The sequence below is a fragment of the Octopus bimaculoides genome, chromosome 3 (assembly GCF_046866305.1).
Source record: "Octopus bimaculoides isolate indiv1 chromosome 3, ASM4686630v1, whole genome shotgun sequence".
In the NCBI taxonomy this organism is placed as follows: Eukaryota; Metazoa; Mollusca; class Cephalopoda; order Octopoda; family Octopodidae; genus Octopus; species Octopus bimaculoides.
In genome coordinates, this window is record NC_142930.1 from 11,373,910 (window position 1) to 11,399,382 (window position 25,473).

The 25,473-nt window shown below is 35.9% G+C and overlaps 1 protein-coding gene across 50 annotated transcripts in view; it reads left to right on the plus strand.

The window, feature by feature from the left end:
• Nucleotides 1–25,192, plus strand: part of LOC149136455 (uncharacterized) — a 72,578-nt gene extending 47,386 nt beyond the window's left edge. For 30 of the 50 annotated variants that reach the window (XM_089348582.1, XM_089348584.1, XM_089348587.1 and 27 more), the window contains 9 exons: nt 1,980–1,997; nt 3,966–3,983; nt 5,981–5,998; nt 8,020–8,037; nt 12,456–12,473; nt 13,334–13,369; nt 16,357–16,590; nt 22,210–22,425; nt 24,933–25,192. In XM_089348582.1, the coding sequence (XP_089204708.1) occupies nt 1,980–1,997; nt 3,966–3,983; nt 5,981–5,998; nt 8,020–8,037; nt 12,456–12,473; nt 13,334–13,369; nt 16,357–16,590; nt 22,210–22,425; nt 24,933–25,006 (650 nt within the window). In that variant the 3' untranslated portion in view covers nt 25,007–25,192. The remainder of the gene's footprint in view (nt 1–1,979; nt 1,998–3,965; nt 3,984–5,980; nt 5,999–8,019; nt 8,038–12,455; nt 12,474–13,333; nt 13,370–16,356; nt 16,591–22,209; nt 22,426–24,932) is intronic. The other 20 variants (XM_089348590.1, XM_089348600.1, XM_089348603.1 and 17 more) reach the window with 8 other exon arrangements.
• Nucleotides 25,193–25,473: the final 281 nt, after the last annotated feature.

Consider the following 25,473-nt stretch of genomic DNA (forward strand, 5'->3'; position numbering starts at 1 on the left):
TTATTCACACTACACTCCGCATGCTTATCTGTCAATCAATTAATGTATCTCTGTCGCTACATCTATATGTTAGCCTTTTTGTGTTCATCAACGATATACTTCAAATTGCTAATGTTAAATTCGACATACTACTACTACTACTATCTCTGATCATGAGCAGAAGTAGTGGGGGAGCATCATAGCCATGTGTTGAGAGGAATTCTTTGAGGTTTGAATAATTCACCTTTGGACACATGAGTGTCTTACTCAACATCATTAAACAAACCTTATTCAGAGACCTTTTGAACGGGATGGGGTACTCGACCTCAAAAAAAATTCTAACTTGGCGCTGCCTGCGTGGTCATGCACTTTTATCTTGATATGAGATCACCACGTCGTGCACATATGGTTGTGATGTATGTGCCTGGTGTACCCTTATCAGAAAGGTAGTCATGATGGGTATAATGGGCTTCGTATATTTTACCCCGGTGTCACTTTGAAGGCATGCACTGTCCTCTCACTCAATAATAATAATAATAATAATATTCTTCTTCTTCTTCTTCTTCTTCTTCTTCTTCTTCTTCTTCTTCTTCTTCTTCTTCTTCTTCTTCTTCTTCTTCTTCTTCTTCTTCTTCTTCTTCCTCTTCTCTTATGATATTTACTTTGTATTATATTATACTTATTTATTGTGCTTTCACTTATTAATATTTCTATACGTGACAGTGGATTTTCATCGATGAGTTCATGAACCTTGGCTCTTTAGCCTAAAACTATATATATATATATATATATATATATATATATATATATATATGGGAGTATTTACGAAAAAAACAACAGACGAAGGCAGGTGGTGCAAACAAAAAATGGATGTATTAGTTTAACGCTCGGGATTAGAGAAAGTTTTTGCCGTTTCGAGCTACGCTCTTCAACTGATAGATCGCTGACCACTACATTTATATTTTTTTCTCCTTGTTTCTCTCCTTATTTCTTTCTGTGTTCCTTCAGTTGAAGAGCGTAGCTCGAAACGTCAAAGACTTTCTCTATTCCCGAGCGTTAAACTAATACATCTATTTGTTGTTTACACCACCTGTCTTCGTCTGTTGTGTTTTTCGTAAATTCTCCCATATATAATACACGCTCACGTGGTCGCACCAGCTAATCCTGTCTCTACTCATCAAACACGAAATTCTGGATTCTACCTTCTTTCATTCTGGATTTTTTTATTCTTAACTCTACACTCTCCCGGCTGCACCTCTCCTACCCACGGAGTACACTGGACATATATATATATATATATATATATATATATATATATATATATATATATATATATATATATATATATATATATATATATATATACATATTGGTCGTTGGCACTCCGTCGCTTACGATGACGAGGGTTCCAGTTGATCCGATCAAGGGAACAGCCTGCTCGTGAAATTAGCTTGCAAGTGGCTGAGCACTCCCCAGACACGTGAACACATAACGTAGATCTCGGGGATATTCAGCGTGACACAGTGTGACAAGGCTGACCCTTTGAATTAGAGGCAAAACAGAAACAGGACGTAAGAGTGAGAGAAAGTTGTGGTGAAAGAATACAGCAGGGTTCGCCACCATCCCCTGCCGGAGCCTCGTAGAGCTTTAGGTGTTTTCGCTCAATAAACATCCACAACGCCCGGTCTGAGAATCGAAACCGCGATCCTATGACCGCGAGTCCGCTGCCTAACAATGGGCCATTGCGCCTCCAATATATATATATATATATACATAATTCCGTTTTTGTATTTGTCTTATAAGATTCTTGATGTGAAGAATTTGGATCATGCGAACAGTAAAGGACGTACGTATAATAATTCTTAGAAACGTGGGTTTTGGTGCCCCAGATTGCTCTGATACATTTTCCAATTAGTTGATGTAATTCTTGCTGTAATCTTTAGCTGTAATGAATCAGTTTTGAATATATAATATTATGATTTTTGTTTCTTTTTGGATAGACGGAAGACTACCACACGGTAAGTAATTTTTCACACTACACTCCGCATGCTTATCTGTCAATCAATTAATGTATCTCTGTCGCTACATCTATATGTTAGCCTTTTTGTGTTCATCAACGATATACTTCAAATTGCTAATGTTAAATTCGACATACTACTACTACTACTATCTCTGATCATGAGCAGAAGTAGTGGGGGAGCATCATAGCCATGTGTTGAGAGGAATTCTTTGAGGTTTGAATAATTCACCTTTGGACACATGAGTGTCTTACTCAACATCATTAAACAAACCTTATTCAGAGACCTTTTGAACGGGATGGTCTACTCGACCTCAAAAAAAATTCTAACTTGGCGCTGCCTGCGTGGTCATGCACTTTTATCTTGATATGAGATCACCACGTCGCGCACATATGGTTGTGATGTATGTGCCTGGTGTACCCTTATCAGAAAGGTAGTCATGATGGGTATAATGGGCTTCGTATATTTTACCCCGGTGTCACTTTGAAGGCATGCACTGTCCTCTCACTCAATAATAATAATAATAATAATATTCTTCTTCTTCTTCTTCTTCTTCTTCTTCTTCTTCTTCTTCTTCTTCTTCTTCTTCTTCTTCTTCTTCTTCTTCTTCTTCTTCTTCTTCTTCTTCTTCTTCTTCTTCTTCTTCCTCTTCTCTTATGATATTTACTTTGTATTATATTATACTTATTTATTGTGCTTTCACTTATTAATATTTCTATACGTGACAGTGGATTTTCATCGATGAGTTCATGAACCTTGGCTCTTTAGCCTAAAACTATATATATATATATATATATATATATATATATATATATATATATATATATGGGAGTATTTACGAAAAAAACAACAGACGACGGCAGGTGGTGCAAACAAAAAATGGATGTATTAGTTTAACGCTCGGGATTAGAGAAAGTTTTTGCCGTTTCGAGCTACGCTCTTCAACTGATAGATCGCTGACCACTACATTTATATTTTTTTCTCCTTGTTTCTCTCCTTATTTCTTTCTGTGTTCCTTCAGTTGAAGAGCGTAGCTCGAAACGTCAAAGACTTTCTCTATTCCCGAGCGTTAAACTAATACATCTATTTGTTGTTTACACCACCTGTCTTCGTCTGTTGTGTTTTTCGTAAATTCTCCCATATATAATACACGCTCACGTGGTCGCACCAGCTAATCCTGTCTCTACTCATCAAACACGAAATTCTGGATTCTACCTTCTTTCATTCTGGATTTATTCATTCTGGATTTTTTTATTCTTAACTCTACACTCTCCCGGCTGCACCTCTCCTACCCACGGAGTACACTGGACATATATATATATATATATATATATATATTGGTCGTTGGCACTCCGTCGCTTACGATGACGAGGGTTCCAGTTGATCCGATCAAGGGAACAGCCTGCTCGTGAAATTAACGTGCAAGTGGCTGAGCACTCCACAGACACGTGTACCCTTAACGTAGTTCTCGGGGATATTCAGCGTGAAACAGTGTGACAAGGCTGACCCTTTGAATTAGAGGCAAAACAGAAACAGGACGTAAGAGTGAGAGAAAGTTGTGGTGAAAGAATACAGCAGGGTTCGCCACCATCCCCTGCCGGAGCCTCGTAGAGCTTTAGGTGTTTTCGCTCAATAAACATCCACAACGCCCGGTCTGAGAATCGAAACCGCGATCCTATGACCGCGAGTCCGCTGCCTAACAATGGGCCATTGCGCCTCCAATATATATATATATATATACATAATTCCGTTTTTGTATTTGTCTTATAAGATTCTTGATGTGAAGAATTTGGATCATGCGAACAGTAAAGGACGTACGTATAATAATTCTTAGAAACGTGGGTTTTGGTGCCCCAGATTGCTCTGATACATTTTCCAATTAGTTGATGTAATTCTTGCTGTAATCTTTAGCTGTAATGAATCAGTTTTGAATATATAATATTATGATTTTTGTTTCTTTTTGGATAGACGGAAGACTACCACACGGTAAGTAATTATTCACACTACACTCCGCATGCTTATCTGTCAATCAATTAATGTATCTCTGTCGCTACATCTATATGTTAGCCTTTTTGTGTTCATCAACGATATACTTCAAATTGCTAATGTTAAATTCGACATACTACTACTACTACTATCTCTGATCATGAGCAGAAGTAGTGGGGGAGCATCATAGCCATGTGTTGAGAGGAATTCTTTGAGGTTTGAATAATTCACCTTTGGACACATGAGTGTCTTACTCAACATCATTAAACAAACCTTATTCAGAGACCTTTTGAACGGGATGGGGTACTCGACCTCAAAAAAAATTCTAACTTGGCGCTGCCTGCGTGGTCATGCACTTTTATCTTGATATGAGATCACCACGTCGTGCACATATGGTTGTGATGTATGTGCCTGGTGTACCCTTATCAGAAAGGTAGTCATGATGGGTATAATGGGCTTCGTATATTTTACCCCGGTGTCACTTTGAAGGCATGCACTGTCCTCTCACTCAATAATAATAATAATAATAATATTCTTCTTCTTCTTCTTCTTCTTCTTCTTCTTCTTCTTCTTCTTCTTCTTCTTCTTCTTCTTCTTCTTCTTCTTCTTCTTCCTCTTCTCTTATGATATTTACTTTGTATTATATTATACTTATTTATTGTGCTTTCACTTATTAATATTTCTATACGTGACAGTGGATTTTCATCGATGAGTTCATGAACCTTGGCTCTTTAGCCTAAAACTATATATATATATATATATATATATATATATATATATATATATATATATATATATATATATGGGAGTATTTACGAAAAAAACAACAGACGAAGGCAGGTGGTGCAAACAAAAAATGGATGTATTAGTTTAACGCTCGGGATTAGAGAAAGTTTTTGCCGTTTCGAGCTACGCTCTTCAACTGATAGATCGCTGACCACTACATTTATATTTTTTTCTCCTTGTTTCTCTCCTTATTTCTTTCTGTGTTCCTTCAGTTGAAGAGCGTAGCTCGAAACGTCAAAGACTTTCTCTATTCCCGAGCGTTAAACTAATACATCTATTTGTTGTTTACACCACCTGTCTTCGTCTGTTGTGTTTTTCGTAAATTCTCCCATATATAATACACGCTCACGTGGTCGCACCAGCTAATCCTGTCTCTACTCATCAAACACGAAATTCTGGATTCTACCTTCTTTCATTCTGGATTTATTCATTCTGGATTTTTTTATTCTTAACTCTACACTCTCCCGGCTGCACCTCTCCTACCCACGGAGTACACTGGACATATATATATATATATATATATATATATATATATATATATATATATATATATATATATATATATATACATATATATATTGGTTGTTGACACTCAGTCGCTTACGATGACGAGGGTTCCAGTTGATCCGATCAAGGGAACAGCCTGCTCGTGAAATTAAAGTGCAAGTGGCTGAGCACTCCACAGACACGTGTACCCTTAATGTAGATCTCGGGGATATTCAGCGTGACACAGTGTGACAAGGCTGACCCTTTGAATTAGAGGCAAAACAGAAACAGGACGTAAGAGTGAGAGAAAGTTGTGGTGAAAGAATACAGCAGGGTTCGCCACCATCCCCTGCCGGAGCCTCGTAGAGCTTTAGGTGTTTTCGCTCAATAAACATCCACAACGCCCGGTCTGAGAATCGAAACCGCGATCCTATGACCGCGAGTCCGCTGCCTAACAATGGGCCATTGCGCCTACAATATATATATATATATATATACATAATTCCGTTTTTGTATTTGTCTTATAAGATTCTTGATGTGAAGAATTTGGATCATGCGAACAGTAAAGGACGTACGTATAATAATTCTTAGAAACGTGGGTTTTGGTGCCCCAGATTGCTCTGATACATTTTCCAATTAGTTGATGTAATTCTTGCTGTAATCTTTAGCTGTAATGAATCAGTTTTGAATATATAATATTATGATTTTTGTTTCTTTTTGGATAGACGGAAGACTACCACACGGTAAGTAATTTTTCACACTACACTCCGCATGCTTATCTGTCAATCAATTAATGTATCTCTGTCGCTACATCTATATGTTAGCCTTTTTGTGTTCATCAACGATATACTTCAAATTGCTAATGTTAAATTCGACATACTACTACTACTACTATCTCTGATCATGAGCAGAAGTAGTGGGGGAGCATCATAGCCATGTGTTGAGAGGAATTCTTTGAGGTTTGAATAATTCACCTTTGGACACATGAGTGTCTTACTCAACATCATTAAACAAACCTTATTCAGAGACCTTTTGAACGGGATGGGGTACTCGACCTCAAAAAAAATTCTAACTTGGCGCTGCCTGCGTGGTCATGCACTTTTATCTTGATATGAGATCACCACGTCGTGCACATATGGTTGTGATGTATGTGCCTGGTGTACCCTTATCAGAAAGGTAGTCATGATGGGTATAATGGGCTTCGTATATTTTACCCCGGTGTCACTTTGAAGGCATGCACTGTCCTCTCACTCAATAATAATAATAATAATAATATTCTTCTTCTTCTTCTTCTTCTTCTTCTTCTTCTTCTTCTTCTTCTTCTTCTTCTTCTTCTTCTTCTTCTTCTTCTTCTTCTTCTTCTTCTTCTTCTTCTTCTTCCTCTTCTCTTATGATATTTACTTTGTATTATATTATACTTATTTATTGTGCTTTCACTTATTAATATTTCTATACGTGACAGTGGATTTTCATCGATGAGTTCATGAACCTTGGCTCTTTAGCCTAAAACTATATATATATATATATATATATATATATATATATATATATATATATATATGGGAGTATTTACGAAAAAAACAACAGACGAAGGCAGGTGGTGCAAACAAAAAATGGATGTATTAGTTTAACGCTCGGGATTAGAGAAAGTTTTTGCCGTTTCCAGCTACGCTCTTCAACTGATAGATCGCTGACCACTACATTTATATTTTTTTCTCCTTGTTTCTCTCCTTATTTCTTTCTGTGTTCCTTCAGTTGAAGAGCGTAGCTCGAAACGTCAAAGACTTTTTCTATTCCCGAGCGTTAAACTAATACATCTATTTGTTGTTTACACCACCTGTCTTCGTCTGTTGTGTTTTTCGTAAATTCTCCCATATATAATACACGCTCCCGTGGTCGCACCAGCTAATCCTGTCTCTACTCATCAAACACGAAATTCTGGATTCTACCTTCTTTCATTCTGGATTTATTCATTCTGGATTTTTTAATTCTTAACTCTACACTCTCCCGGCTGCACCTCTCCTACCCACGGAGTACACTGGACATATATATATATATATATATATATATATATATATATATATATATATATATATATATATATATATATATATATATATACATATATATATTGGTTGTTGACACTCCGTCGCTTACGATGACGAGGGTTCCAGTTGATCCGATCAAGGGAACAGCCTGCTCGTGAAATTAAAGTGCAAGTGGCTGAGCACTCCACAGACACGTGTACCCTTAATGTAGATCTCGGGGATATTCAGCGTGACACAGTGTGACAAGGCTGACCCTTTGAATTAGAGGCAAAACAGAAACAGGACGTAAGAGTGAGAGAAAGTTGTGGTGAAAGAATACAGCAGGGTTCGCCACCATCCCCTGCCGGAGCCTCGTAGAGCTTTAGGTGTTTTCGCTCAATAAACATCCACAACGCCCGGTCTGAGAATCGAAACCGCGATCCTATGACCGCGAGTCCGCTGCCTAACAATGGGCCATTGCGCCTCCAATATATATATATATATATATACATAATTCCGTTTTTGTATTTGTCTTATAAGATTCTTGATGTGAAGAATTTGGATCATGCGAACAGTAAAGGACGTACGTATAATAATTCTTAGAAACGTGGGTTTTGGTGCCCCAGATTGCTCTGATACATTTTCCAATTAGTTGATGTAATTCTTGCTGTAATCTTTAGCTGTAATGAATCAGTTTTGAATATATAATATTATGATTTTTGTTTCTTTTTGGATAGACGGAAGACTACCACACGGTAAGTAATTTTTCACACTACACTCCGCATGCTTATCTGTCAATCAATTAATGTATCTCTGTCGCTACATCTATATGTTAGCCTTTTTGTGTTCATCAACGATATACTTCAAATTGCTAATGTTAAATTCGACATACTACTACTACTACTATCTCTGATCATGAGCAGAAGTAGTGGGGGAGCATCATAGCCATGTGTTGAGAGGAATTCTTTGAGGTTTGAATAATTCACCTTTGGACACATGAGTGTCTTACTCAACATCATTAAACAAACCTTATTCAGAGACCTTTTGAACGGGATGGGGTACTCGACCTCAAAAAAAATTCTAACTTGGCGCTGCCTGCGTGGTCATGCACTTTTATCTTGATATGAGATCACCACGTCGCGCACATATGGTTGTGATGTATGTGCCTGGTGTACCCTTATCAGAAAGGTAGTCATGATGGGTATAATGGGCTTCGTATATTTTACCCCGGTGTCACTTTGAAGGCATGCACTGTCCTCTCACTCAATAATAATAATAATAATATTCTTCTTCTTCTTCTTCTTCTTCTTCTTCTTCTTCTTCTTCTTCTTCTTCTTCTTCTTCTTCTTCTTCTTCTTCTTCTTCTTCTTCTTCTTCTTCTTCTTCTTCTTCTTCTTCTTCTTCTTCTTCTTCTTCTTCCTCTTCTCTTATGATATTTACTTTGTATTATATTATACTTATTCATTGTGCTTTCACTTATTAATATTTCTATACGTGACAGTGGATTTTCATCGATGAGTTCATGAACCTTGGCTCTTTAGCCTAAAACTATATATATATATATATATATATATATATATATATATATATATATATATATATATATATATATATATATATATGGGAGTATTTACGAAAAAAACAACAGACGAAGGCAGGTGGTGCAAACAAAAAATGGATGTATTAGTTTAACGCTCGGGATTAGAGAAAGTCTTTGCCGTTTCGAGCTACGCTCTTCAACTGATAGATCGCTGACCACTACATTTATATTTTCTTTCTCCTTCTTTCTCTCCTTATTTCTTTCTGTGTTCCTTCAGTTGAAGAGCGTAGCTCGAAACGTCAAAGACTTTCTCTATTCCCGAGCGTTAAACTAATACATCTATTTGTTGTTTACACCACCTGTCTTCGTCTGTTGTTTTTTTCGTAAATTCTCCCATATATAATACACGCTCACGTGGTCGCACCAGCTAATCCTGTCTCTACTCATCAAACACGAAATTCTGGATTCTACCTTCTTTCATTCTGGATTTTTTTAATTCTTAACTCTACACTCTCCCGGCTGCACCTCTCCTACCCACGGATTAAACTGGTCCTATATATATATATATATATATATATATATATATATATATATATATATATTGGTTGTTGACACTCCGTCGCTTACGATGACAAGGGTTCCAGTTGATCCGACCAAGGGAACAGCCTGCTCGTGAAATTAACGTGCAAGTGGCTGAGCACTCCGCAGACACGTGAACCCTTAACGTATTTCTTGGGGATATTTAGCGTGACACAGTGTGACAAGGCTGACCTTTTGAATTACAGGCACAACAGAAACAAGACGTAAGAGTGAGAGAAAGTTGTGGTGAAAGAATACAGCAGAGTTCGCCACCATCCCCTGCCGGAGCATTGTGGGGCTTTAGGTGTTTTCGCTAAATAAACACTCACAACGCCCGGTCTGAGAATCGAAACCGCGATCCTATGACCGTGTGTCCGCTGCCCTAACCACTGGGCCATTGCGCCTCCATATATATATATATATATATATATATATATATATATATATATATATATATATATATATATATATATATATATATATATATATATATATATATATATATATATATATATATATATATATATATATATATATATATATATATATATATATATATATATATATATATATATATATATATATATATATATATATATATATATATATATATATATATATATATATATATATATATATATATATATATATATATATATATATATATATATATATATATATATATATATATATATATATATATATATATGTAGTCCTGGGCAAGTTTGTTTTGTAGAAGTGTAATAGTTGTCCGTGCAAGCAAATATTTATTCTTCATGTCTCTGTTGTGTCCTTGAGAAACACGCCGTTTTAAGGAAGTCTTTGCTGCCAGAGCGCAAAAGAACGGAGTAAATACTCAAACATTCGTGTCTGACTTTCTTAGAATTCTGTCAATCTACTGACAGTTTTTTTTATCGACCTCGAAGTAATGAATTGTAATGTCGACCTTCGCATGATTTAATCATAATGCACCGAGTGTTTAAACAAATGCTGCGAGACATTCAATCGAACGCTTTTACAATTCTGGTAATTCTTCACCTTATGCTTACCCTAAGTGAAGGTCAATACAGGACATGGATAAAACGTATTTAGTATAAGTAATAAACATGTTTGCTTTTGCAAAGTCATATATAACGTACCCTAAACAAGGTAAATATGTTGTGAATATTCCTTTCGTAGTTTAAGCTAAGACTGAGATTAGATTTGCAGGACTGTTCATATGATAAGCATTTGAGGTTTAGAAAAACAAGGCTGAATTTGAATTCTAGTTCGCGTTTCATTTTGATTTTCATTTGATGCCACTAACATTCATTTATGCTGCTAGTAATTTTAAGGGAAAAAAAAGAAAAAAAAAACATTTGTCCAAACTAATGTCCATACTGGAAAGTGATTTGTTGCATTGTATATATGTAACAAAAATAGTTGAAGCAAATTATCTGTGATGAGCATCGTTGACAAATAGGAAAATTCCGGAATGTTCGACTCATCATTGAAACAATCTCAGTTTAGGTAACATATTGACAAATCATGGGCTCTCAGATTGACGTTTTGTACTCAAGACAAAGTAAAGAACCTAGTTTAAATATACATCTTACTTTTTATTAGCGTCAAGGCCATATGTTTTAGATAACTGTGTGGCATATACATTTTTAAGATAATGCCACTAATGTATTTTCAACTCTTTTGATAGCAAAACTCTTATGAATTACTATTGTTTGTCACTACAGTAAGCTTTCTTAAATTGATGTACTTACATTAAATTAACGTACTGTACAAAAGTTCGCTGAACTGTTGAGTGTTTAGCTTTACATCATGCATGCTGATTTCATATCTATTCCCCGGAGAATGGGAAAATTCATATATACCTGACAAAAGAAATTAACTTCAACAGAGATAAACGTTTCTTCTTTCTTTGTTCAATGTAATAAAGATAAAGAGTTTGTTGAGTATCCTATTATGCACAATATCATTAAACTTGTCTGCTATTATAATTGACTTTAAATTTCATAAATTTACTTATACGCTAGACAAATACAAATCATAGACAAATTATAGATTAGTTACTTCCAAGAGAAATATTTAGTCTTAGTTTAAACTTGTGTTTGAACCCAGTTCAACGTACTTAAACTTAACATTCTATTTCCAAACAAATGCTTTGTGATATTGATCTTTTTAAAAATATCAATGTGTAGCTAGTAGATAAAGATTAAAGTTCTTGGCAAATTACATCATCAATTGAGGCTATTTTCAATCCAAAATACTTTTTGAAAGCAAGTATGAATAATTTGCATGTTATGCTTAAGAAGTTACTTTTACCTTTGTATTAACGTTCTTTTAGTCAGACGCAAAAAATTACGAGTGCTATAACTGATGTATAATATTCTTACCAATCTATCTTTAATGCATATTAACCCACACTCCTCATTTAAGGACAGTTGTATTTGGTTTATTTACTGCAATAAAGGCCAACTGGATGCTTCCGTATGTTTGTTATCTCTATTTATATAACTATATTCAAAATTTCGACAGGGTTAACCTGGGTTAAAATGGGTTAAGATGTATGCTCGCGAATATGTTTAGCGTAAAAATGTAAACTTTTAATAGCTAGCTCAACCAGACTGTTTAAATTTATGGCTAGGTGACACTATTAACATGAGTCCAACAGTCGATCATTCACCTTAAGTTGTACCTATCATTACATCAAACGTTCATATATGACACTACAACTGCTAGGCCTCAATAAGGTTGACAATAATAATTTTCTGACAGTTTTCTTTTCCCATGATACGTTATTTTCTTTTGTAAATCAATAAAAGCGCTTTCGTCAACTGTGCAGTATACATGTAAGTGAGATCAAGTCACTATGAAATATATTCTCCCTTCCTCTATTTACTATATATTTACTGGCGAAAGATTCGAAGAGCAAAAAGTGAGTATAGCAGCAATATGAATGCATTTAGAAATTCCTTATACTATTTATGATACCACTGGTACTCACGAAAATCTGTTTCGTGCCCTTTCATAGTACCTAATGAATTTTTGTTCTTTTTTCAGAGACGCTGAAACCACCAAGTAAGCTTTATCATTTTATCTTATTTTATGAAAGTTAAAGGTCTATATTACCAGTCGTTTTATAACATGTCATTTCAAATTAACAGCTGTTCTGGTATGCAATACTTTCACGTGCTCCAGATCATGAATTATTAACAATGCAAATTAAAATGTTCAGGGAAGTTCTTCAGTTTCATAACTTCCTGCACAATACAACTATAATGTGTTCTTATAAAGTATATCCTTTTCAAAGAAATGAAATAGTTCAATTGGAAGTGATATACTAATGATTCAAACCCGTTGTTGAAGTAATTTTGTATATTAAGGTAGCAAACCTCAACCTAATTTATCATCAACTTAATGCCATAGAATGCACATTAATTTTACAACTGATTGGTAACACTCTTACAAACTAAGGTGAGGTGGTTGTGACTTAGACTGCAGAGTAGATGTTAACTTGGTTTTTCTAAGAGTTTCAAATACCAGCACTATCAGGTACTGTAAGGTTTACGTAAAAAATAGTATATAATTTTAATAATATTAAGTGATAATAGTTTAGTCGTTAGAGGCCATGAAATGGCAGTCTATATGTTGATGTTTTTATCTTTATCGTCAACAGTTTCATACTATCTAGCGAATACATTATATGATTTAGTTCATTTAGATGTAAAATGATACCTTCAAGTTGTGTTGGTTGTTACATGAGCTTGAGTAAAGGTATTAAACGTGCTTTTCCAGAGGTCACCTAAAATGTTAAATTTATCGAAGATCTTGTTAATAGAAAATCATACTGAAGTTCCAAAGCCAGGATTTTGCATATTTTCGTATAAATATATTTTAATGTAATATAAGAATCATTTGTATTTTCTTTTATCATTTAGTCCCACCTATCATCGATCCAGTTTTCTTAAAACCAGGTAAGTTTTCACCATATGAATCTCTGGTGTTTTCCTTTTTCCCATTTTAATATTTAAAACAATAGTATTTTAAACAAGAGGATGTAAAACATATCTTTTGATAATAATGCTCATGGAAAACATCAAATGAAAAAAACAAATATGACTTGGATTTCGGGTGGCGAGGTTTAAACAATATCTTATCCACCTACTGAATTCGTCAAACGGAATTATTATATTTACAGCACTTCGCGTAGCGGAGAAACATTGTTTTCACATTCAAAAAGCACGTACTTGCACACGCACCCTACTTTCACGTACATTTATATATATTATACGTACACATGCATACACGAATACACATATATGCATTCGTATATATATTATATATATATATACGTACATACTTTATATATACATACACATGGACACACACGCATGCATATAGTTTACTTTTCTGTTAAGGTAAGATCAACAAAAAAAACTCCATCCTGTGTAAGATAAACACTGTTTAATACATATAAAATATAATTATATGCTTCACTTAATTTCATGCACTGGAGATGTTGTATAGGCAGGTTTTAATAGCGCCTAGTTAGTTGGTGTATAATCAATAGAAGGGGTCCAAAGTCTGTGATACAGCTGCTCGATTCCAAGACGCGATCGAGTGTTCTCCAATTCGTCAAAAGAAATTTGGTTATATGTTTGCATTTGCTGAAAATTTCTCATCTGGAATTCACAGTGCGGTGGAATTATTAGATTTAAAAAGGATATGCGATCATCTGGGCAATTAACTGAGTAGTTTTTTGAGCATTTAACATTTAACATAATTTTCTCTCTTGTCACGCATCGTTCCCATTGTAGACGTTGCGAGATTTAATGTTTTGGCTCTATAACTTAGTTCTCCCTTATCAAGACTTTTTAAAATATCAAGTTTAATATCCAGTATAATCCCTTTACAGTTCCTTTTCGCACTATTACCTTCAGTTCTTCTTGATAGCTTCTTTGCTGGCGTCTTAAAATGAAGGTAAATCTAACAGCACCGGCGATTAATTATCCACAACAAATATGCAGTAAAAACAATTGGCCCAGGAAAGAAAGAGCGTAAAATTGTGAGAGCGGAAAATTGTGAAAGTGGAAAATTGTGAGAGCGGAAAATTGTGAGAGCGGAAAATTCAGAGAGTGGAAAATTCAGAGAGTGGAAAATTGTCTTGTCCTATGGATGCAATAATGCAAATGAGATGAAAAGTTGAAGGACTGAAAAAGAGAAAGTATTATATAGTTGCAGTTAGGTGAAGGGTCACCAGATTTTACAGGCAATTCGCTCCTTGCGCTTCTGATTTAAAACACACACACACACACACACACACACACACACACACACACACACACACACACACACACACACACACGAAAACTCATACGTACACACTCATACACACACACACGGTCATGTACATGTATGTGTTGGCGTACATGCTGATATCTGTTGCAGCCTGTTGGATTTGAAAGTTGGTTGGTTGATAATGGTGGTAATGTGGGTTGCACTGGTTTAGATGTTAGAGATGGTGGGCGATTATTGTTGGTTGTGTGCTAGCCATATTGTTCCTGCTAACTGCAATGTTGTAGCTGTTTAGCCTCAAGCCAATCCTCATAGACTTAAGATCTAAGACATTTCATTCAACTTTTAAAATACACTGGGTTACCACATTATATATTTTTATTTGAAACAGATTTGCTTACCTTCTTCATACACTATCTTAATGTTACTGTTAATAGTTGTGTTGGTGTTGATGATAGAAACCCACACATACATACATGCATGCATACATACATACATACATATATACATACATACAACGTATATACATACATGTATGCATGCATACATATACATTCATATATATATATATATATATATATATATATATATATATATATATATATATATATCAGGAAGACCTGGGCTGAGGTGGTGAGGCAAGACCTTCGAACATTGGGCCTCACCGAGGCGATGACTACTGACCGAGACCTTTGGAAATGTGCTGTGCGTGAGAAGACCCGGCAAGCCAAGTGAGATCGTTGCCAGTGCCCCTGGACTGGCTCTTGTGCGGGTGGCACATAAGATGTACCATCCTGAGCGTGACCGTTGCCAGTACCGCCTGACTGGCCTTGTAGGGTTTTCGAGCGAGATCGTTGCCAGTGCCCCTGGACTGGCTCTTGTGCGGGTGGCACATAAAAGACACCATTTCGAGCGTGGCCGTTTTCGTGAGGGTGACACGTAAAAGCACCCACTACACTCTCTGAGTGGTTGGCGTTAGGAAGGGCATCCAGCTGTAGAAACTCTGCCAAATTAGATTGGAGCCTGGTGTAGCCATCCGGTTGCACCAGTCCTCAGTCAAATCGTCCAACCCATGCTAGCATGGAAAGCGGACGTTAAGCGATGATGATGATGATGATGATGATGATGATGATGATGATATATATATATATATACTCACATTATGTTCATTATATAACATGTGTGCATGTATGTATATAACGTGATGATAATTTTTCAAATTGTTAACTATATTTTTGATCTTAATTAAAACGCAAAAGCCTATTGAGAGGAAATTGTAGTTTTAAATTGTTCACAATTAAAAATTACACAATCCGAGTTTCGTAAGAGCGAAATTGCACAAGGTATCCAAAACTTAATGATCGTACTTTATAATTTCCATAAGGTTGAAATCTCTTAATCTGAGATAACCGTAACGCAGTGGGTTCATGCATATATATTGATACATACGCTCATTCCATGGTCTAATTCCATGGTCTAATTCCATGGCCATATATGCACGTACGAATCGCCAAACATTGATATATATATATATATATATATATATATATATATATATATATATATATATATATATATATATATATATATATATATATATATATATAAATGTGTATATATTTACACACACACGTATTGATCTATATATCTGAACTTTTTCTTCCAGTAATGCACATGTTTGTCCGTGTGTCGGTGGCTTATATAAAAGGAACTTTTCTGGAAGAGCACAAGTATGAACATGTGGAATCATGTGCACACAAATGCATCAATAATACTAAATGCAAATCATTTAACTTCGATGATCTCATAAAAACTTGTCATTTATATGATATCACTTCTGCTTCCGGTATCACTTTGACACCTAGTGAATGTCCGTATAAGGAGTACTACCAACTAATCGGTAAGTAGTAAATGACATTGTTATTGTATTCATAAGAGCATAAGATATAAAAACAAGACAAACACAGAGAATTGTAAGCGCAGTTTTGAAGTAGTTGTGAATGTATATATATATATATATATATATATATATATATATATATATATATATCGTATTCCCGAGCGTCATACTAATATATACTTTTGTTATTTACACCACCTGTCCTCGTCTGTTGTTATTATTTGTATATTCTCCCATATATATATATATATATATATATACAAGAAATGAGGGCAGGGAATCGTCAATTAATAATAGAATTAACAATTAACAATTTTGCCAAGTAGTTCAGTATGAAATAAACCTTTATCGGTAAGAACATTTATCATCATAAATATAAGGGATTAGCAATTGAGTTGCTTCTCCAACATACTGAAAATTCAGAAACAGCAGTCAAAGAACTACTAATTCTAAACTACAAATGTTTCTCTAAAACGGATGGCGATATTTATGGCACACATAGAACAAAAAACCGGAGGGAAAAGCACAAACAAAACAAGCCTTTAGTTAATTGGGTACGAATCGTTTCATGGTTAAGCGAACGAAAACTTCACTATTCCAATCTTCAGCCCAAATATTCTGATAAATTTGAAAGTGTCTCTAAAAAAAAAAAAAAAATTCACGGTAATCCCCGGCCACGCGACACCAAAAATCAACGATAAGAAAGGCACTTACGAATTCATCGGCCAGCGAGTTCAGGCACCCCACCCCAAAGAAATCCATTCCATGTGCGCCATAAATATCGCCATCCGTTTTAGAGAAACATTTGTAGTTTAGAATTAGTAGTTCTTTGACTGCTGTTTCTGAATTTTCAGTATGTTGGAGAAGCAACTCAATTGCTAATCCCTTATATTTATGATGATAAATGTTCTTACCGATAAAGGTTTATTTCATACTGAACTACTTGGCAAAATTGTTAATTGTTAATTCTATTATTAATTGACGATTCCCTGCCCTCATTTCTTGTATATTATATATTTGATATCTCTAAGTTAGATAGTTAAACCGTAATCCCTCCACACGGAACTTTTTTCATACGGGACTATTTGTGGCGCACATGGAATGGATTTCTTTGGGGTGGGGTGCCTGAACTCGCTGGCCGATGAATTCGTAAGTGCCTTTCTTATCGTTGATTTTTGGTGTCGCGTGGCCGGGGATTACCGTGAATTTTTTTTTTTTTTTAGAGACACTTTCAAATTTATCAGAATATTTGGGCTGAAGATTGGAATAGTGAAGTTTTCGTTCGCTTAACCATGAAACGATTCGTACCCAATTAACTAAAGGCTTGTTTTGTTTGTGCTTTTCCCTCCGGTTTTTTGTTCTATGTGTGCCATAAATATCGCCATCCGTTTTAGAGAAACATTTGTAGTTTAGAATTAGTAGTTCTTTGACTGCTGTTTCTGAATTTTCAGTATGTTGGAGAAGCAACTCAATTGCTAATCCCTTATATTTATGATATATATATATATATATATATATATATATATATATATACTTTCATAGGCTCAACAATTTCATAGGATCAGTAATTTCATAGGGTCAGCACAAGTGTCTGACGAATCAGGTTCTTGCGGCGACTCCACGAAACTTTAAGTTGCTTGGGGTTAAATCAGACGTTTTTTTAAAATAATAAAGATGATAATGATGATGATGATGATGATGATGATGATGATGATAATAATGATAATAAATGCTCTGATGCAGTGCCTGACAATGGTTCTCATGGCTTCTTATCTTAACTGATTGGAGGTGCTATCATGTATATTGTTTTGTCTTGGTATAAAAGATGGGCTACAGTAAATATTTTGCTCAATACCACAGATTTGCTTGTCAGTTGTTTGACTTCTGCCAGTTAAGTATGTCTCTTAGTGGCTGACAATATGTGCAGCTCTGATCACGAGCAGAAGTAGTGGGGGAGCATCATAGTCATGTGTTGAGAAGAACTCTTTGGGGTTTCGATAATTCACCTTTGGAAACATGGGTATTTCGTTCGACATCCTCAAACAACCTTCATTCAAGGACCTTTTGAGCGGGATGGGCTACTCGACCTGAAGAAAATTCTAATTGGGCCCCACCTGCAAGGTCATGCGCTGTTTATCTTGATATGAGACCACTATGTCGCGCACATATGGCTGTGATTCATGTGCCTGGTGTAACCTTATCAGACAGGTAGTCATGATGGGTATATTGGGCTTCGTATATTTTACCCCAGTGTCACTTTGATGGCATGCCCTGCTCTCTCACTCGATAATAATAATAATAATAATAATAATAATAATAATAATAATAATAATAATAATAATAATAATAATAAAGGGTGGCCATAGAAATTTACAACTGGAATTAACAAAGAAGATTGCCACAATTGGCCTAAATACCTACTTGAAAAACTCAGATGACTGGATGTTAAAACTTGTCTTAAAGCATAAAAACAAGAAAGCATCCATACTCAGTAACAAAACAGGCAAAGGAACATCTAAGTGAATTCCAAATATAACAAATCTCAGAATTAGACATACTGGAAACAAGCACAGAAAAATCTAAGCGTATGAAAACCTGTGCTAAAACTACTACCTTAGATATTCTTACTGATAAATGTCAATTGAAACCTCTCAATTGCAAATGCCTAAAGAGAGCTAATAATGCCGATGTTGAAAAAGCCCTTACCCATCATTGGTTAGTGTCTTCTGGTTTAAAGAAGAAAGGATGGGAGAGGTTTGATCAGTTTCCAGGACTGTATCGAAACAGAGGAAAATAACCAAAAGTGGTATATAAAAATGTCGTGGAGCCACTGTTGAAACACACGAAGAAGGCGGGCGTCATCAAAACTGAAAATTGTGTAACTAAAACTAATTAAACAAGAAATAAACAAGAAACGAAAAAGCATGGAAGGAAAAAAATGTACGCTCAGTTTGCAGATGTGAACGCCAAGACAGATACAGAAGACCAGTGGCTATGAATGAGAAGGAGTGACCTGAAGATAAGGACAGAAGCACTCATACACGCAGCTCAGGAATAAACCTTAAGGACCAATTATATGAAGTGCAGAACTGACAACACTACCGATAGCGACAAATGCAAAGTGTGTAGTGAGAGGGCTGAAACGGTATGGCACATCGTTAACGAATGCCCGAGATTGGCACAACGCAAATACAAACGACCCCATGACAATGTGGCAAGAATGATCCATTAGGAGCTCTGTGGAAATCACGGCCTACAAAGAGCAAAGACGTGGTATGAGCAAACCCCAGAAGGAGTCACCGAAAATGAGAACTGCAAAATCTTGTTGGATGTAATAATCTAGTGCAATCACCTGTCCAGACATAGGAAACCGGACATCGTTGTGGTGAATAAAAAAGAAAGAACATGTATGATTATCGACATAGGATACCCCGGTGACAATAGGATCAATGTGAAAGAAGAAAAAAAAAACAATAATGACGATTTAAAGTGGGAAATACGAAGGTTGTGGTCAATGAAGAGAGCAGACGTGATACCAGTAATAATTGGTGCATTTGGAAGTATCAGCACTCAACTACCAACACGGCTGAAAAAGATCGGTGCAAGTGTAAAGGTAGAACACTTACAAAAATCTGCATTGCTTGGAACTGCAAGAATTCTTCGCAGGGTTCTTGAAGCATGACCAGTAAACAAGCGTCACCTTAGTCTGCGGGCTGTGAACAGCTGACACTTTCTAATCATACCTAGAAAAGTAAGCTGAGATTTCATATAATAATCATCATCGTACATCTTAAGGAAAGTATTATCTGTGGGGGTCCTTGTGGTGACTTGACAAATGACTAAAAATCCGATGCATTTTTACCTACACTTTGTTACGAAGGATTGATGATAATAATAATAATAATAATAATAATAATAATAATAATAATAATAATAATAATAATAATAATAATAATGATAATAATAATAATAATAAGCACACAAACGCACATGTACAAACACATCACAGACATAAATAGAGTATGTAAAATAAATTGACCGATAGAACTGATGCCCGTATCAAATGACAATATCTATCAGGTCATCCCATAAGTTCTGTCCGATTTTACCTTTTTGAAAATTGAATCAAATTTTATAGTATTTTAGAATGTCTAATGGAACTAAAAATTATTTTTATGCATTTGTGTACATTTAAACTAATTAAATATTATTTTACAAAATAATAAAATTAAAATTTCTTTGATTAAAACCCCTTCTAACATGGAAGTATTCAAAGAGCATTTAAGGCACATAATGCTTTATGAGTACAAAAAAGAAAACTCTGCAGCCAAAGCGACTCGAAACATACACTCAGTTTATGGGAAAGAATGCTTGAATGAAAGAACTTGCAGAAAATGGTTTGCAAAATTCAGAAGTGGAGATTTCAGCCTTGAAGATGAAGATCGAACAGGACGTCCAGTTGAGTTTGATGATAAGCTCCTTGAGGCATTACTTGAAGAAAATTCGCATTATCAGTTGAAGAATTGGCAATAAAGCTTAGTTCAAACCATACAACTGTTCATCGTCATCTTCAACGACTTGGAAAAGGTTCCTAAACTTGAAAAATGGGTGCCTCATAAATTGTCCGAAAGCAACCGCAAATCCCGAGTTGACATATGCTCTTCTCTCCATTCTCGCGAACTCATTTCACCCTTTTTGGGTAGACTTGTGACTGGTGACGAAAAATGGATCTTCTATCGAAACGTTAAACGTCGTAAACAGTGGCTTGGTAAAAGGGAAAAAGCCCAACCACAACCGAGAAGGGAACTTCATGGGGAAAAGGTTCTTCTCTCTATCTGGTTGGGATTGCACAGGAGTAATTCACTTTGAATTGTTATCGCCTAATGCAACAATCAACGCTCAAGTCTACTGTCAGCGATTAGAGCGTTTTAGCCAATCTTTGATGAAAAATAGACCCGCTTTAGTGAATCGAAAAGAAGTAATGTTTCATCAGGACAATGCATGACCCCACCCAGCAAAGATCACATCACAGAAGATCGAAGAACTTGGTTGGGAAAAAAATCCTCATCCACCTTATTCTCTCGACCATGCTCCTTCAGACTACCATTTGTTTCGTAGTTTACAGAATCATTTGGGGGACATAACTTTCGCAAGCCAGGAGGAGGTCGAAACTGACATTTCAGAGCTCTTCGCTTTGAAACCAAAAGAGTTTTACATTGAAGGGATTAAAAAGCTTGTAAATAGATGGAAGGAAGTCATAGATAATCAAGGAAAATACATTGATGATTAAATTTCAATTAAATATAATATTTAATCACTTGTTTTTTTTATTAAAAATTCGGAACTTATGGGGTGACCTGATAATTTTCTTTTAAGGCGGCGAGCCGGCAGAAATGTTAGCACGCCGCACGAAATGCTTAGTGGTATTTCGTCTGTCTTTACGTTCTGAGTTCAAATTCTGCCGAGGTCGACTTTACCATTCATCCTTTCGGGGTCGATAAATTAAGTACCAGTTGTGTACTGGGGTCGATCTAATCGACTGGCCCTCTCCCGCCAAAATCCGGACCTTGTGCCTTGTGTTGAAAAGAGAATCAATATTTATTTTTCTTTTATTTACAGACAGCAAACATGTTGTTATCAACGGTGCAACTATAATGACGTGTATTCATATTTCTGAGTTCAGCAACATTAAAACCGAAGCTGAATGTAACCAGAAGCGTATTCAAGGGAACTATACAGCAATGGAATACTCACAATTATTCACGAGCTGTGGTGTCACACACAATGCGGAAAAGACATACGGTTTGGCTGGTAACCGATTCTGGAAAGTTGAGCGTACGTATCTATTTCACTTCTTCCATCAAATCCTGTTGTCTCTGGTTCGTCTTCATACCACTTTTCTGTTATTCCGAAGCTACATCCTCGGCTAACATCCCAGTGTAATCTTTTGCCTGTACAGTCCTGCCTGCGTTATACTCTTTATGTGCCAGCTTACTGCACTCACTCAAAAGATTATTATTATTATTATTATTATTATTATTATTGTTCAGTAGTTTTATTTTTATAACGTGCTTTCACTTCACTACCGAGCGCAGCTCTGTGCGCCTTGGGTATGTGCTGTGGTTTGCTGTGGTGCTCTTATGTTTACTGTATTGAAAGTGTTTTGCGTAGAATGTGTGCAGTGCCCAGTAGTGCAATTTTCTGTATGTTATATATATTTGTAAGTCCTGGTGTTTTTGTTATGTATTTGTCTGAATATTTTTCTATCATACCTAATGCGCCTTCTATGATAGGAATTGTTTCTGTTTTTAGATTCCACATTCGAGTTACCTCTATTTCCAGGTCTTTGTATTTTGAAAGTTTTTCCATTTCTTTTAGAGAAACGTTGTTATCTGCTGGTATTGATAAATCAATTAGAAAGCATTTTTTTCTTCATGATCTTTGACAACTATATCTGACCTATTAACCTTAATTTCTCTGTCTGTGTGTATTGGCATATCCCAGAGTATGGTTGCTTTCTCGTTTTCTGTGACCTTATTATTATTATTATTATTATTATTATTATTATTATTATTATTATTATTATTATTATTATTATTATTGTTGTTGTTGTTGTTGTTGTAGTTGCTGTTGTTGTTGTTGCCTTTGCACAACTTCTAACACTGGAGATGTACTACCGTGTCAGTTGTTCACTACCAGTGAACTAAGGTAACACCTCTTATTTTCCGAGCACCTTCCTCAGTATTCGAGCGGTCCCAGGCAGTGTTGTTTTCTGCAAGTGCTCCACCCTTATTGCAGCCCCTATTTGTTCCACGTAATTCTCGAGATTTTTGCTCACTGTCCCAGGGCTTCGACAATTATTGGCACTACTACTACTACTACCTTTTTCATCGACCACAACTGCATAACTTCTCAAGCTACCCTGTCATATTTCTCGACTTTTCTTTCTTCCTTATCGCATACCTTGTTGTCGGCTAGGCATGCTAAGTCTATTATCCAGCATAGTTTGTTTTCTTCCTCAATTAAGACTATGTCCGGCTTTCTATTCTCAATCTCATGGTCGCACTGAATCATAAAATCCCACAGGATCTTTGCATTACTATTTTCGACAATGCCTTCAGGTTTGTGGTCATACCAATTTTTTGCTCTGTCAAGTCCATACTTGTTGCAAAGTGTGCAATGGACAAGCCTTGCTATATTGTCGTGGCGTCTCTTATATTCCTTCTGGGCTAGTGGCCTACATTGGCTGGTAATATGCCATATGGTTTCACCGTTTTGTCCACAGATTCTGCACTTACCACTTTCTGATGTGTTGTCTATTTATTACCATTATTAATATTATTATTAATTTCTTTTTACTTTTAATCTGCATGTTTGTTACAATCACTTGCCGAGACACACTCAGCGTCCTAGGGCGAGTGAAGGATAAGAGATGTTACAGTCTGACTGAAAGCTTGGGGAGGGGAAGTGACAGGGGCGGTAGCGAAATATCTTCATGTAATATAACACAGAAATTTAAAGGGATAGGGTTTTTCTAAGGATGCGGGCAGTGCTCGTCAGCACAATCTTCTGGATTTCTCTGAGACATGGAGGAAAAGTTTTGTAACAGTTCTACTGGGCACTCTATTCCAATTTCCTTTACATTCGTCTTGATGTCTTCTGATACTGTTCCCAAGAACCCAACAATAATTGGCACTATCTTCACATCCTTCCTTTTCCATAGCCGGGCAATTCCGTACTTAAGAGGGTTATATCTATCAATCTTTTTGTTTTTCTTCTTGACTATTCGTGGGTCAAAGGGGCATGCAACGTCAGCTATATAGCATATGTGGTGCACCTTGTCCACCACTACTAGGTCAGGTATGTTATGCTCTAGCACCCGATCTATTTGGGTTGGGAAACTATCATTATTATTATAAATACAAATAGAGGTTGTTACATCCGTAAAGGACAAATGACTGGTATAAGCACTGTTGAATAAGACCTATAAATATATTCTGTATTACAAGGTAACTCTGAAATAAGACATCATAATAACGCACCTATGTTAACTGAAACACCTGCTAAGGACACATCATCAGTTATAGTGGCTTCATAAGTAGCGTCACCGCGTGCATTTTAGGGGAACATTAGTCACTGATAAAATCCTACCTCAGGGTTCAGTACAGCCTGGCTAGTTATTCTTTTTCTGTCTATGAAAACACTGAATATAAAGACAAGCAGTTTGCATCCATCTACGTATAGAATGTTAGCTAAGATCTAAAGATTATTCTGTAGTACAGTCTAATCTGTGCACTGTTAACACTCCAGTGATATAAATATTTACTTTTGTTTTTTTGCAGTAATGCTGGATCAACTTCCAAAAATGAGTGAGCTGTTTTCTTCGAGACATGACCTCTTCTCTAACGATTATTGAAAAAGTTTAACACTATATACTCATAATAATAATTCAATACATACACTCACACACGCGCATACGTAATATATGGGTGTGTATATAAAACACACACACACACACACACACACACACATACACGCACACACGCACACACACACACACACACATAATAACGTTCTTAAATAAAATATATTAGCATGCAAACTTTGGCTTTAAACTTATTCTTAATGCTTTTGTTTGGGTATGGTCGTCTGTGACAGAGCAGGCTTGGTCAAAACCATATCTTGAATGTGTTCTTTATGAAATTTAATCTGTGTTTTGATGTATGCATGGCTGTCAAATTGTTGTTATCGCGTGTGGGACGAAACCGACTATCGGTCTAATCCATCGGGAGGATCGTCCCACCGACCACCTTTAACAAAGTAAAGAAGGTGGTGTTCCTCTGTAGAATGGCTACGGCAAAAAAGGTTGTGAGGTGGACGAGA